The 13559-nt window shown below is 52.9% G+C and overlaps 1 protein-coding gene across 6 annotated transcripts; it reads left to right on the top strand.

The window, feature by feature from the left end:
- The first annotated feature begins 1849 nt into the window (after window positions 1-1849).
- On the top strand, window positions 1850-13486 carry AKR1A1 (aldo-keto reductase family 1 member A1). Of its 6 annotated transcripts, none has more exons than XM_036757323.1 (9): window positions 1850-1992; window positions 8215-8301; window positions 10326-10445; window positions 10533-10684; window positions 10988-11183; window positions 11879-12078; window positions 12975-13047; window positions 13162-13248; window positions 13348-13486. In XM_036757323.1, exons 2-9 carry the CDS (start codon window positions 8221-8223, stop codon window positions 13411-13413), a joined length of 975 nt encoding a protein of 324 aa, XP_036613218.1. In that variant the 5' UTR covers window positions 1850-1992; window positions 8215-8220; the 3' UTR covers window positions 13414-13486. The 6 variants fall into 6 exon arrangements, with proteins under 6 accessions (XP_036613218.1, XP_036613224.1, XP_036613219.1 ...); XM_036757329.1 differs by lacking the exon at window positions 1850-1992 and adding an exon at window positions 3881-3987; XM_036757324.1 differs by lacking the exon at window positions 1850-1992 and adding an exon at window positions 4124-4209.
- Window positions 13487-13559: the final 73 nt, after the last annotated feature.

Raw genomic sequence — 13559 nt, 5'->3', positions numbered from 1 at the left:
TTTCTCCATTTTCTAAGCTCCCTTATAGCTCTAAAGACAGTGTTCTTTCAGATATCTCTTATAACAGTCCTTGAAGTAGAAATGCTCAAGGCCAGCCCTAATTAAATATCTGTTCAGTGAATTCAGTTGGGCCGCTCCCTAGGGAGGGGAGTTAGCTGGTAGTTGAATGAGCTCACCTGTAGGTTCCTCTGCCTTTGCCCAGAGACACACCCTGTTCCCTGGCTTGTGTTTTCACCCTTCGGTGACCAGCCACATATGCATGACTGAGTATTCCTTAGAAGAGGATTCTACCATGGTGGAGACTAGTAGGCAGGCCCCCTCCAGGGCTCAATCAGCCTTAGAGTTAAAAAGGCCTCCTCCACCATCTCCAGCCTTTTCTTTCCTGGTGGGAGAGAGAGAAAATCGAGTCACCATCTTCTTAATAATGAACTGGAGATGATCTATCTAGATCTTGTATGAACCTCCCTGTCTAGAACGTTCTTTGAACCTCCAAGGCCCAGCTGGCATACAGAAAGTGCTTAAAAACATTCCCTGCTGTCCTAAAGTGCAGGTGTGACCATGTCACTACTCACTGGTGGCCCCCATCACCCCCAGATCAAATCTCAAATCCTCCTTGTGGTGCCATCTGATTGGGAAGCAGGTCTATTAGGAGGCTATTTTCATAATCCAGGCATGGTATGAGGGTCTCCACCAGGGTGGTGGCAGTGTCAGAGGAGAGAAAGGGGCAGAGTCCAGAGGTGTTTGGAAAGCAGAAACCAAAGGTCAGGAATTGATTGGAGCTGGGGGGTGAGGAGTCAAGGATTACCCCTAGGTTTGGGGCCTGGGAGACGGAGGTGGCGGTGCAGTAGGAGTCTAAGAACCCTGTGCCTGACCTCAGCATTTGTTCCTTTCCCCAGATGTAAGGCTGCCTGGGGAGGCTGGGGCTAATGCCTTTTTCTTCCTTTGACATTCTCCCAAACACCAGCTTCTCCTCTCCTTGGTGTGTGAGGTAGTGAAAGAATAAAATGTGAAGACTTCACAGGGAATATATATATATATGTATATGTATTTATATCTAAAATGTTTGAGAATCAATATTTAGAGAAAAGGGAAACGGGATAAATTTGAGTCTGTGGGAATCTGATTATTTAGCCTTTAGGAATGTCTTTCTCCCCCTTCTTCTTTAGATTTATAGATGTCACCTCAGCTGTGAATGGAATACGAAATTGTGAAAGCTTCCCTATGAATAACTCATGCAAGGTAATATTCAAATAGAGATAGTACAAATTTAGTTAGGATGTGAACCTCACCAGGCCCAAGTTTCATTTTCCTGTAAATCGTATGCTTTTGGGGAAACCAGATGATATTCCCCTCTCGCCCTCCCCTAGCCTACTTACAAACGGCCATCTTAGCATTAAAGTTTCCCTAAAAGGTAATTCTGCAGTTTCTGTGCTTGTATTGGGTAAAAACTTATTCCTGGTTAGATTGTGAGGCCACTCGTCTCCGCAAATGGGAATGGGGGTCCAGCCTCTGGGGTAGGATTTCTTAGAATTGTTTGTACAAGGGTATATATCTCCCTGCTTGCCTTCTCCTCCTCGCCTCTCTTCACTGTTATCTCTGCCCTGGTAGTGAGAAATGCCCAATTCTCGAGACTTGATCAAATAAAGCTTCTGTTTTGTTTTTTTTTTCTGCCTTGAGAAACCGAGACACCTCTGTCTTTTTTCACTTGAGCCAGTGGTCTTTTGACCCACACGTTGGGGCCTGGGATTTCCTAGCATTTCTCACACACAATCCCTTGCCAGTGTATCGAGCTTTCCCAGCCCCTCTAGGTCACCTCTGGGCAGGCCCAGGATGGACTTTGAAGTTCACATGGGACAGTGTGTAGCTGAGCAGAAAAACTGAAGATTTAGCAAGCTAGCAAGGGCCCTGCTCTGAGTTAACCTGACCCCTGCCATAGGCAGAACACCCAGGGCTGGAGGCAAGGCCAGAGCAAGACTGTGTCAGGGGCAGAAGGTAAGTGATGCTGAAAGAACAGCAGATGGGAGGTAGGGGTAATTGGGGGGGGGAGCAGGGGGCATTGCCCAGGTCTCCCCCAGATTGTCTTGGTGCTTTGGGGTTCCAAGGTCCTGAACCAGCAAAAGTCAAGAAGGAAGAAAGGTCATTCTGAAATGGGCTGGACAGAGGGGCTTCAGAGAGCTTCTCCCTTCACAACCCCCCTGCCCCAATTTCCTAGGAATGCTGGGACCAGGGAGTTCTCAGAACACTAGGTTCTTGGTCTCTCTTGGGTGCTTGGCATTACAGAGTAGGAAGGCTGGAAAGGGCTCTGGATACCCTATTTCTGCCCAAGACTGAAGGCCTCAACTGTCCTTTACTTTGAATTATCCTGTTTGCTTACTTAGCCTCATCTCCTGGGCTAAATTGTGAGGCCCCAGGGAGCAGGGCCCTGTTCTTTCCATCTCTGAATCTTGGTGAAATCTAACCATGAATGAATGTATGTACCAAGAATGAAGAAAGAAAAAGAAAGAAAGAAAGAAAGAAAGAAAGAAAGAAAGAAAGAAAGAAAGAAAGAAAGAAAGAAGGAAAGGAAGGAATGAAGGAAGGAAGGAAGGAAGAAAGGAAGGAAGGAAGGAAGAAAGAAAGAAGGAAGGAAGAAGAAAGAAAGGAGAGAGGGCAGGAGAGAGGGGGAATGAAGTAGGGAGAAAGGAAGGAAAGAAGGAAGAAAGGAAGGAAGGGAGAGAGGGAGGGAAAAGAGGGTAACAAAGTGGGAAGGAAAGAAGGAAAGAAGGAAGGAAGGAAGGAAGGAAAGAAGGAAGCATTTATTAAGTATTGACTATGCTAAATGCTGGGGATATAAGTAGAAGAAAATAAAGGTAAGCCCCACTCCCAAAGGAGCCCCCATTCTAACGGGGAAGAAGATATGGAGGAGAATGCCTTAGGAGGCTTCGGATGGAAAGGGTCTGCTCAGAGGTCTGGTGGAATGAGGATTGACTTGTGGAATCTTGTGTACAGTCCAGATTCCATTCTTCTTGTGAGATAGGGATCAAGATGCATCGAGTAGAAACAAAGTTTAGGGTCAAAACGCCTCCTTCTGCCCGTCCCCAGTAATGCTTGCCTCAGAAGCTTCCTGGCTGTGGGACCTGGCCCCAGAACCTTCTGGGTTCTAAGGCACAGAATTCCCAGCAAAATGAGGATGGATTGGATGAGTTCTAAGGTGACTCCGAGCTAACATTCTTGGTCCTTTAAGGTTAGCAAAACACTTTGCAAACACAATCTCATTTGATTTTCATCATCGTCCTTTGAAGTCGGGTCAGGATGGCATTGTAGTTAATCTTTGCTGGGCCATGGTCCTTGCGGCAGTCAGCCAAGCTCAGTCTCAGTAGAGGTCACTGAAAATCAAGATGGAATTGTTTTCCCATCCAAATTCCCAGACTCTTTATGGATTCCCAGAGCCTATAGGTATTGTTTTTTCTATTTGAGAGATGAAGAAACTGAGGGTCAGACGTGTGAAATGGACACACTACTGGGTAGGGGTTTGCGGGGGGGCTTGGAGCGGGGCAAGTCTTTGGGAGCCAAAGGCCAGGCCACTTTCAGGAGTGGGGCCGGGCTGCACAGGATGCCAGATCTTTGCTTTTGGAAGACTTGGGTGAACCTCCGCTGCCAAGTGCCCGAGGCACTCTAGGGGCCCACGTGGTAGCCGTTGCAGCCTAGAGAGAAGGCACCGCGGGATGGTGGGGAAGAAGGTGGTTCGGGCCACTCCTCTAAAGCTGGCCTCTACCTCCCGGCTCCGACAAAGGGAGCAGGGTAGAGAGCTAGAACGGAAAGGGGACACGTAGCTAAGGGGGCGTGGCTGCGCGCTCGCGCTAGCACGGCGCCACGCCCCTCCTGGGAGAGGACCGGGGGAGGGGGAGGGGGACCCGCTGCTAATTTCGGGGACCTCGCCGCCTGCCACTCCAGCAGCCTGCGGGCGCAGTGCCGAGAGGGAGAGGAAGGGCGCACGGCTGCGAAGAGGTGGGCGAAGGGCCGGAGGGGGCAGGCGCAGGACCAGAGTGGGAGGGCGCACGGAAGAGAGGGTGGGTTCAGGGATGGAGAGGGCGGGCACGGGGCCGGAGTGGGAGGGCTCACGAGCTAGAGGGTGGGCGCACGGCCGGAGGGGGCGGGCACAGGGCCGTGGTGTGAGGGCGCGCAGAGGCCAGGCTGTGATTCAGGAAGCGGCCGAATTGTGCATCTCGGGTAAGCCTTGCGCGCACGCCGTCTCCCCCGGACCCTTGTTCCGGGAACGTTCTTGCTCAGAATCCGGGATCAGCAGCAGGACCGAGGTGGGAAGCGTCCTGATTCAGGCTGGGGATCCCCCTCCCCCAACCCCGTGTGTATGCTGGGGGTGATGGGCTCTGCTCTGCCCTGCCCGGCTCTCCTTTGCTCTACGGTCTTGTGAATGTTTGCATGGCTTGGGCGGAGTCCCTTCCCTGTCCCCGGTTCAGCCTCGCCTCCTCTCTCGGAGAGTGGCAGGAGGGCGGATCCTAACTTAGCCACGAGGAGCGGGTCCAGGACTAGCTCGAGGCTTCTTTGCGGCGGGTAGGGCACAGTTCTTCCTTCCTCAGTCCTCAGTAGCCCGCCTGTGAAATAGGGATCAGGGATCTGTAACCCACTTTGATGCCAGCTAGGGCCGCTGCTTCTCCCCCCAAGTCGGTGACAATATACTTGGAGATTTTCCTGCCATGGCATCTTCCTTCCTCTTGCCAAGGCTCACGAGGGTAGTAAGGGCAGAGGGCCAGGGAGGCGGTTCCTCCATCCCCTTTTGGAAAGGGCGGAGGGTGAGAGAGGCAGTGTTTCCTTCTCTCCAGGTCACTTGGGGCTCCTTCTCGCCAACCCCTCCACCCCGCTTCGCAGCAGCCCTTTTCCGATCGGCTGGATTTTTCTTGTAGGAACCCTCCAGGTTGCCCTTTGGGTTCCTCTCCTTACAGGTTTCCATCATTTTCCAAACAATGAATAAATCCCCATCCTCCGGGGGAAACTAAGGCACTGGAAGGAGGGGGGTCACCTCTTGGAGAAGGGAGCTGAGTCGAGATTAGGACCTCAATCACTGCTCTTTTAACAGTGACACCTGCCCACTCTAACCTCTCTTCCCCTCCCCCCACCCCTTAGCTGGACTGGCTTCAGGATTCTTCCAAAACCATCCAACAAGTATGTACTAAAAACAAAATGATCTCAGCCCTGAAGGAGCTTACATTCTTTTGGGAGGGATAGACTGTGTAAGTTAGTACGGGAGAGAGATAACAGCACCTAAGGGAATCAGGATAAGCTTCCAGTAGGGAGTGGGGGTGGGGTGGGAGCTGAGCCTCCAAGGCAGAGATGAGGTGGGGATGCTGAGGAGGGGATGCATTGTAGGTGTAGAGGTGGGAGAATGAATGAAGCTGGTCTGTTACAACTCAGCCAGTTTGGTTATAATGGACCTGAATGAACCTGAAAAGGAGGCCTGGGGCCATACTGGGAAGCACTTTCAAGTCCCAAGCTGGGAGCATGGCATTTTATCCTAGAGGCTGATGGAGGGTAACATGGTGAGATGTCCGCAAAAGGAAGATTATTTGGGCAGCTCTTTATGGAGAAGGGAGGAATAACCCTCTTTGAGGAGGAACCTTTAGTTCGAGATCTGAGCATCTGCAGGGAAGGAAGAAAATGGCAAGCCATCTAGGAGAAGGATCTTGTTTCCTCCTGCTTAAATTCTGGGCCAGCCTCCTTGGGGAATGTCCAAGCTGGGCCAGCCTTGCCCCACTGTATTCTGCCCTAAGGTCCTGGTGGACTTTACCTCTCCAGGTGCAAGGGAGAAGCGGTTTCTCAGGTGAATCTCCTCCCCCTTCTTTCTAGCTGGAATTCCAAAGCCTTTCTTGGGGTGTAACAACAATGCTGCTTGCAGCTGCTGCTGAGGTACAAGAGCTGCCAGCACAGGTTCTTTGATTGGCTTTTCTAAGGAAAGCAACATTAAGGGGTTACAGTCTCACTTTAATCAGACATACGTATATCATTAACTTAGCTCAGGGTGAAAAGGCAGCACCCTGAACTTCAGAGCAAATACAAATAGAAATTACAAACAAAGACAATATAAACAGAGCAAACAACACAAACCAGTCTATCCACAGCAATACATAGTTACCAGAGAAGTGCCAACATCTGGATTTCTTCAAAGCTGGGGGCCTGTTAAGAACAGCTGCCCAGAAGTCTAGTCAAATCACATGACACTCTTCCAGTGAGTAAGAGCCCCAAACAAAATGCTAACCTCTGAGTTTATATACCCTTCTTAGGGCCCAAAGGCTTCACACTAAATCAGCAAAAGGATGTGGGCCTTGGGCTTAACACCTAGCAAGACTTAATCAAAGGCATTTTACTTCAGCATTCTAAAAGAGAAAATAGTAAAAAAAAAAAATAAGTTCCACCCTAATTACCAATACTTGGGGCCATTGAGAACCCTAAGAGGTTCAACCTGAAGGATGCTTCTCTGTCTCTTGCCCTGTTCTGCCCTGGAGCCTCCCAGCCTTTGCTGCTGAATGGGAAGGGAGTGAGCCAGGTGGTGGAGCTAGACCAGGTTCTTGGAGGTCCCCACATCCCCTGACAAATGGTCATCCAGTCTCTGGAGACCTCCAGTGAGAGGTTCCCATCAGCTCCTGAGGCAGCCCTGGCCACTTGGGGCCTTGCCGTCATTTTTAGGCAGGGTCTCCTGACATGGAACTGGAATTGGCCCGAGGTCACACCTTGAGACAGTGGCTCAGCCAGGCCTGAACTCCACCACTGGATCTCTGGCTTTTTGGGCTCCCTCTTCCACCTCTCCCCAGTCGCATCCAGATTCCTTGGTCAGGACATGTTTGCTGAAAGCCTTTGGTGCTTAGAGATCAAACCCTGCTAAGGCCCTACCAGCAGGGATAGAGGGAGGTGGAATAGGATCCCTGACCTCTAGGGACTTAACCTGGGAGATATGTATTAACACGTGGTGCATTTACCTAACAATCTGGGAGTTAGGAACAGGTGCCAAGATGGGCACACATTTCATTTTATCCTAGTTCCCAGAGGATGTCATACCTTCCCATACCAGCAGCCCTGGGCCCAGCCATCACTCAGGCAGTCGTACCCTCACAGAGGAACCTGCTTCTCTGACCCTACAGACAAATACAGGGGAGTTCAACAAGGGTGATGTTCTTCAGTTGTATCCGACTCTTCTTGACCCCATGTGGGGTTTTCTTGGCAGAGATACTGGAGTGGTTTGCCATTTCCTTCTCCAGCTTATTTTACAGATGAGGAAACTGAGGCAAACAGGGTTAAATCACTTGCCCAGGGTCACACAGCTAGTAAGTGTTGGAGGCCCTGTTGGAATTCATGAAGATGAATCTTCCCGATTCCGAGCCAGGACTCTTATCTACTGTGCCACAAATCTGTCCAAAGTCCTAGCCTTGACCCCCTACCTACCGACTTCTTCCATCATTTCCTATATTGGATTGTTCATGCCAGCTCCCTGAACAGTTAGGAGTTGAGGGGAGCTAGAGGGCTGTAAGTTAAAGGGGCTCTGTGCTTTTGGGGTAGAGGGCTTCCCGTTGGCCAAGTGAGGCCCCTTCTCAGGATTATCCTGGGTGACCTTGGGCTGCAGCTTCCTGATCAGTGAAATGAGGGCTGATGTCTGACAGACCTTCCAGTTCTTAATCTATGACCCTCTCTTCATTGTGGGACCAGGGGCTCCCAAGGCCACCAGGGGAAGCCACAAGTAACTGGGACAAAACAAGGTCTGTCACCTGATGCCTCCCCAGCTTCTCACCTCTCTCTCCCTGCCTCCTGCTGCCTTGTGAATTTGTCCCCCACTTACGTTCCTTCCTTATCTTGCCCTCTTTACTGTGTGTCTTTTCTGACAGTTTTCATGACATCCTCTGACTTAACTATTGGAATACACAAAACTGAACGACAAGAGAAGAAGGTGGAAGGTGGTTGTATAGGGGACTGTCAATCCCTTAAAAGCTGGTCAGAGCTTGTCTTAGTTTCTGAGCCTCTCCCGACGTTGTCTGTGGTTTTATCAAGGTTTTGTGGCTGCTGATGCTGCTGCTGTCGGGGTGCACTGTCCCTTGGGATTCCACTTGTTCCTCAGTGTGCCTCGTGGGTGGCCGGCCAGCCGTTCCATCCCGTCCCCAGACATGGGACATCCCATTCAGACCAGCACTTTTGGCAAGGCATGTGTACAGTTCTCACTTTCCTGTGTTGCAGGCAGAGATGGCATCCACCCTCATCCTCCACACTGGGCAGAAGATGCCCCTCCTGGGGCTGGGTACCTGGAAGAGTGAGCCTGGGCAGGTGAGGCCAGACCTGTGCTTGGGGGAGGGGGAACAGCCAAGGAAGAGAAGTGGGGGAGGACTCGGACCTGCCTTCATGAGGACTATAGTCTTTGCAGAGCCAAAAAGTGGTTCCCAGAAATTCTACCAATTGGAGATAATTTGAGGTTTAGTATGTTTGCTTTAGGTATGTAAATACCTCATACTTATGAAGATGAATCTTCCTGATTCCAACCCAGTGGTCTATTCACTGAAGCACCTAGCTGCTCCTCTCATACCTCAGTGTTAACTACTATAATCTGATCAATAGTCACCTTAGTTAGGTGGTACAGATAGAAAGCTGGGCCTGAAGTCAGGAATATTCCGAGGCAGCTGCCTCTGGACCTTGCACTCAGATCTGGGGGCCTGGTCCCTGGGAAAGCTTTTGGGAGGCCAGTGAGTGGGCTGAAGGTTTGTTGTTTACAACAGCCCTTTGCAGTAGAAGGATGGAAATATCTCCCCTCCATAGAAGAAGAAATGGGCTGACAGGGTCTTAGCCCTGGGCAGGGCTGGAGCTCCTGGGTCTGAGGCCAGTGAGAGCCTGTTTGCACAGCAGGTGTCCAGGCTGGAAGCATGGTGTAGTTGAAGCAGAGGGGACCTTGTCCGGGATAAAAGAGGGTAGTGTAGTGGTGGGAGCCTCCTGTGGCCTCTCCCGCCACCACATAGCAGCCAGACCTAGTAGGACCTGGGAGGAGGGGAGGAGGTGGCCATGACGAAGCTTCCTGGGGACCCCAGAGCCCTGCTGGTGAGTATGCCAGAGCTGAGATGGGCACAGGCCACAGAGGCCTTGCTCCTTCTCCCCTCCCCTTGCAGCCAGCTTGTGGGAGACTGATCACCCAGGTGTCAAACCTGTTCTATAATCCCAGCTTTCAGGAAGGGATGAGGGAGGGAGGGGGCAGGAAGTGGGCACCTGCTCCGTGGGCATGGTGGGGGTGGGGAGAGCTGTTTGCCAGACCCATAGGGCTCACCTTTCTCCTTTCAGCTTGGAATGGCCTGGTGGGGTGTGTGTGTGTGTGTGTGTGTGTGTGTGTGTGTGTGTGTGTGTGTGTGTGTGATGAGAATTTGGCATCCCTCCTCCCCTCTAAAACTCAGTCCCCAGCCCCTTGAGCCGGGCCCCCTGTCAAGTCACCATAGACAGTGGCCTCTAATCTTGCAGAAGAGGAGTCACTGGCCCTGGTGATCAGTCTGATGCCCAGGAGACAGATGGGGAATGGGAAGGGTGCCTTCAGAAGGACCCTGGGATTGGGTGCTGCTGGCACAGGGCAGAGGTCTGTGCAAGGGAAGATGGGAGGAAGGAGGCGGGAGGAGGGCTGAAGTTGGGCCTTGTGAGGAGAGGCAGCCTAGTCTGGTGGTGGCCTGCAGGCTTATTGTCCCTTCTCTTTGCTGATCTTCAGTCCTCTCATCTGTAAAATGGAGGTGAATAATCCCCATTATGGCCTCCCTCACAGGGAGTTAGGAAGCTCGAATGAGATGGTATCCAGTCATAAAGAGCCACAGACACGTCAGTTATTAGCATAATGAAGACACAGCGAGGGGGCGGGCTGGAGGAAGACTACTCCTGGTGGGCAGAGGGAGGGAGACTGAGCAGAGCACCTGCCAGGGACACCATGTATGGCCCAGGTGGCTTCGTCAGAGGTTGAGCCAAATGCTCAGGCGGGAAGCCAGCCCCAGCCAGGCTCTGCAGGTGAGCCCAGGGCTGGTCCAGAGTCAGTGCCTTGGGGCCTGAATGGGATGGACCTGATGGGGTTAATGGAGGTGGGAAAGCCAGATGCCCCTCCTCCTTCATCCTTCTCTCCTTCCTTTGTGGGGAGTGGGCAAGGGAGCCATCAGGAGGATTCCCTTGTCTGAGCACTCACTGAGAATGTGGGAGTGTCTGGCATCCTCATCTCCAGACTGAGGCTCAGGGTGCTGGGGGCCATCTGAGTGGACAGGCTCTGCCCCAGCAGAGGTGCCTGCCCTCTCTGTCCTTTCCCGATCCCATTCTGGGCACTTCCCCCACCCCGGCAGGTGAAGGCCGCCGTCAAACACGCTCTGAGTATTGGCTACCGCCATATTGATTGTGCTGTCGTCTATGGAAACGAGGTAGAGATTGGTGAGGCCTTGAAGGAGAGTGTTGGGCCCGGCAAGGTAAGTGAGGTCTGGCCATGGGGGTGGGGAGAGCGCTGGAGGGGGAAGGAGCCCAAGAAGCTGAGGCCCCCACCCTACCCCCCACAGGCTGTTCCCCGGGAAGAAGTGTTTGTGACCTCCAAGCTCTGGAACACCAAGCACCATCCGGAGGACGTGGAGCCCGCCCTCAGGAAGACCCTGGCCGACCTCCAGCTGCAGTATCTGGACCTCTACCTGATGCACTGGCCCTATGGCTTTGAGTGAGCACAGAAGGCAGGGCTGGCGTGGGGGCTGGACAGGATATAGGAACTAGGAACGGGGCCAGAAGTGTTTCTGTGACACTGCCTTGGGGAGATCTCAGGCCGGTAGGTGAGACTGGGCTGCCCAGCACCGACCACACTGTGTCCGGCCCAGCGCCAGCCATGCTGTGTCCAGTCAGCCTTCACAGACCTTAACTGAGTGATGAGGAAGTGGTCTTGTGCTGCTCGCTTGTGCAGGGGGTGGGCGGGTGAGGGCAGAAGGGACCAGGGGAGGCCAAGGTCATGGGGCTGTCACGTCCGCAGGCGGGGGGACAACCTCTTCCCCAAGAACGCCAACGGCACAGTGCGCTATGACACAATCCACTACAAAGAGACTTGGAAGGCAATGGAGGCGCTGGTGTCCAAGGGACTGGTGCGGGCCCTGGGCCTCTCCAACTTCAACAGCCGCCAGATCGACGACATTCTTAGCATGGCCACAGTGAAGCCTGCTGTGCTCCAAGTGAGCCCGGGGAGCTGCAGGGGTTGAGGGCACCCTGGGCATTGGGGGCTCAGGGCACCTGGGCTTTGGGGGCAGGGGGGGCCCTGGGCATTGGGGGTGAGGGCACCCTGGGCATCAGGGGCTAGAGACACCCTGGGCATCGGGGGGTAGGAACCCTGGTCCGGACAGCGGGATCACTAGATGTGCCAGCAGTGGCGTGAGTATATGGTGAAGTAATTGACACAAAAAGACACAGACACGGGGCTAGGCTACAGACTGATTTTAATGGGGACATTGACAATCTTTTATACAGGTTAATTGCTGAGTCATTCTGACTTATCAGAAAAGTACAGCCAAGTAATGGTTAACATAGTCTTTATCTCCTTGTTCCTGGGAATGAGACGCTAGTCTCCTAACTGCCAACCAAACTGAAACATGTCTGTACTTTCCCATGAGGGTAACAGCTGCGAAGGCGGGTTTTCTCTGCCACATTTTCTTATCCTTAGATAGCGTCTGCCTCTCATAGACCCATCCTCAGTTGACCCTGCCTTGCAGAGGTCTAAGAGGCCTAAACACTAACCAGGATATAGCTGGCTCCCCACAACTCAATGACAAGTCACACATGTTCCAGTACCTGGGGCTGTGCCTGAGTGACAGGGACCAGTACAGGGGAGTGTCCAGATCATTGCTGATCAACTCTGCATTCTCTGCACAAGGTGGAGTGCCACCCTTACCTGGCCCAGAATGAGCTAATTGCTCACTGCCATGAGCGGGGGCTGGAGGTGACAGCCTACAGCCCCCTGGGTTCCTCGGACCGAGCCTGGCGAGACCCATCGGAGCCAGTGCTGCTGGAGGAGCCCGTTGTCCTCGAGCTGGCCAAGAAGCATGGGAAGTCACCGGCCCAGATCCTTCTCAGGTATGGCCCAGTAGGAGCCGAGGCTGGGGAGGGGAGGAGATGGGGCAGGGCTTGAGGGCTACAGGAGGAGGGCAGTCCCCCCTAGCTGCTAGTGCATGGTCCAGGCGTGAGGTGATGAGGGTCTGCATCAGGCGGTGGCAGCCTCAGAGGAGAGAAGGGGGTGTATCGGTAGAATCAACAGGCCGTGGTGGCAGCTTGGACATGGAGGGGGTGGTGGGAAAGGGCAGTCAAAGGTGACGTGACCCTGGGTGACTGATGGTGACCTCCACTGTCATAGAGAAATCAGGAAGAGGAGGGAGTGTCGGGGGAAAGACAAGTTCAGGTTGGGACACGTGGCACTTAAGATGACTACAAGATGTTGAGCGAGTTCGAGGTGTCCAGTAGGCATTCGGGAAGCTGGAAACCCCGAGTTCAAATGTCACCTCAGATACTTACCAGCTGTGTGAGCCTAGACAGATCACTTAACTTCTGTCTCCACTGCCCACCTGTAAAATGGGGATAGTTATCCCCCATCTCCCAGGGTAGTTATGAGCATAAAATGGAATCTCGTAAACCGCTTTGCAAAATTTAAAGGTGCCAGAGACGCTAGTTTATCATCATTGTTATTAAAAGTTGGCTAGAGAAAAACAAGAGAAACCAGAGCTTAGGTGCCTCATCTCACTGGTCCTTAGTTTTCCTATCTGTAAAATGGAGGGATTGCACTGAATAACCTCTAAGACCCCTTCCTAAATCCTGTGATTCTCTGAATGGAAACCCTCTAACTATTTCCACCAGCCCATGCTGCATTATGAGCCCCAGCTGGCACTTGGGAACTGTGTGTGGGGGTGATACATGTGGGAAGACCTGGCCAGGTGTGACCCCCCCCATTCTCCCGGGGCTGCTTTCCGTCCTTGCAGGTGGCAAGTCCAGCGGAAGGTGATCTGTATTCCCAAAAGCATCACTCCTTCCCGTATCCTGGAGAACCTCCAGGTGAGGAAGCAGGTCCTAGACTTGGATTTGGGGAGGGGAAGGCTGCGTGGGAGGCGGTGGGGGGGAGCCCCGGGAACCTGGCCTGTACTCAGGACTCTGGGTCTCCCCTGCTAGGTGTTTGATTTCACCCTGACTCCGGAGGAGATGAAGCAGCTGGGGGCGCTGAACAAGAATTGGCGGTACATTGTGCCCATGATAACGGTGAGGGCTGTGCCGGTGGCTGGTGGTCCGGGGCGGGGAGGGGCACAGGAAGGGCTGATGAGCTCCCCCTGAGATAGGCTTCTGTCTCTGTCTTTGCAGGTGGATGGCAAGCGGGTCCCGAGAGATGCAGGACATCCTCTGTATCCCTTCAACGAGCCCTTTTAAGGCCTGGCCTTTTTCAGATTTCCTCTAGCCCAGGCAAGAGCCAGGATCAATACACACTTTCTAGCCTCTCTGACTACAGCTTCTCTGAGCCTCTTTGTCTTGGTGTCATGCTGACCGCAATGGCCCTTGCTCCAGCAGCTTGCCTG

Source organism: Trichosurus vulpecula, chromosome 4 (genome assembly GCF_011100635.1).
Source record: "Trichosurus vulpecula isolate mTriVul1 chromosome 4, mTriVul1.pri, whole genome shotgun sequence".
NCBI classification, from domain to species: Eukaryota; Metazoa; Chordata; class Mammalia; order Diprotodontia; family Phalangeridae; genus Trichosurus; species Trichosurus vulpecula.
The sequence above is the reverse complement of the archived record's forward strand: the minus strand, read 5'-3'. Positions and strand labels throughout refer to the sequence as shown.

Coding starts and splice junctions, on each gene's coding strand:
- AKR1A1 (XM_036757323.1), top strand. CDS start 8,221: ATGGCATCCACCCTCATCCTCCACACTGGGCAGAAGATGCCCCTCCTG. Junction 8,302..10,325: donor GGAAGAGTGAGCCTGGGCAG/GTGAGGCCAGAC, acceptor CCACCCCGGCAG/GTGAAGGCCGCCGTCAAACA. Junction 13,249..13,347: donor ACATTGTGCCCATGATAACG/GTGAGGGCTGTG, acceptor CTGTCTTTGCAG/GTGGATGGCAAGCGGGTCCC.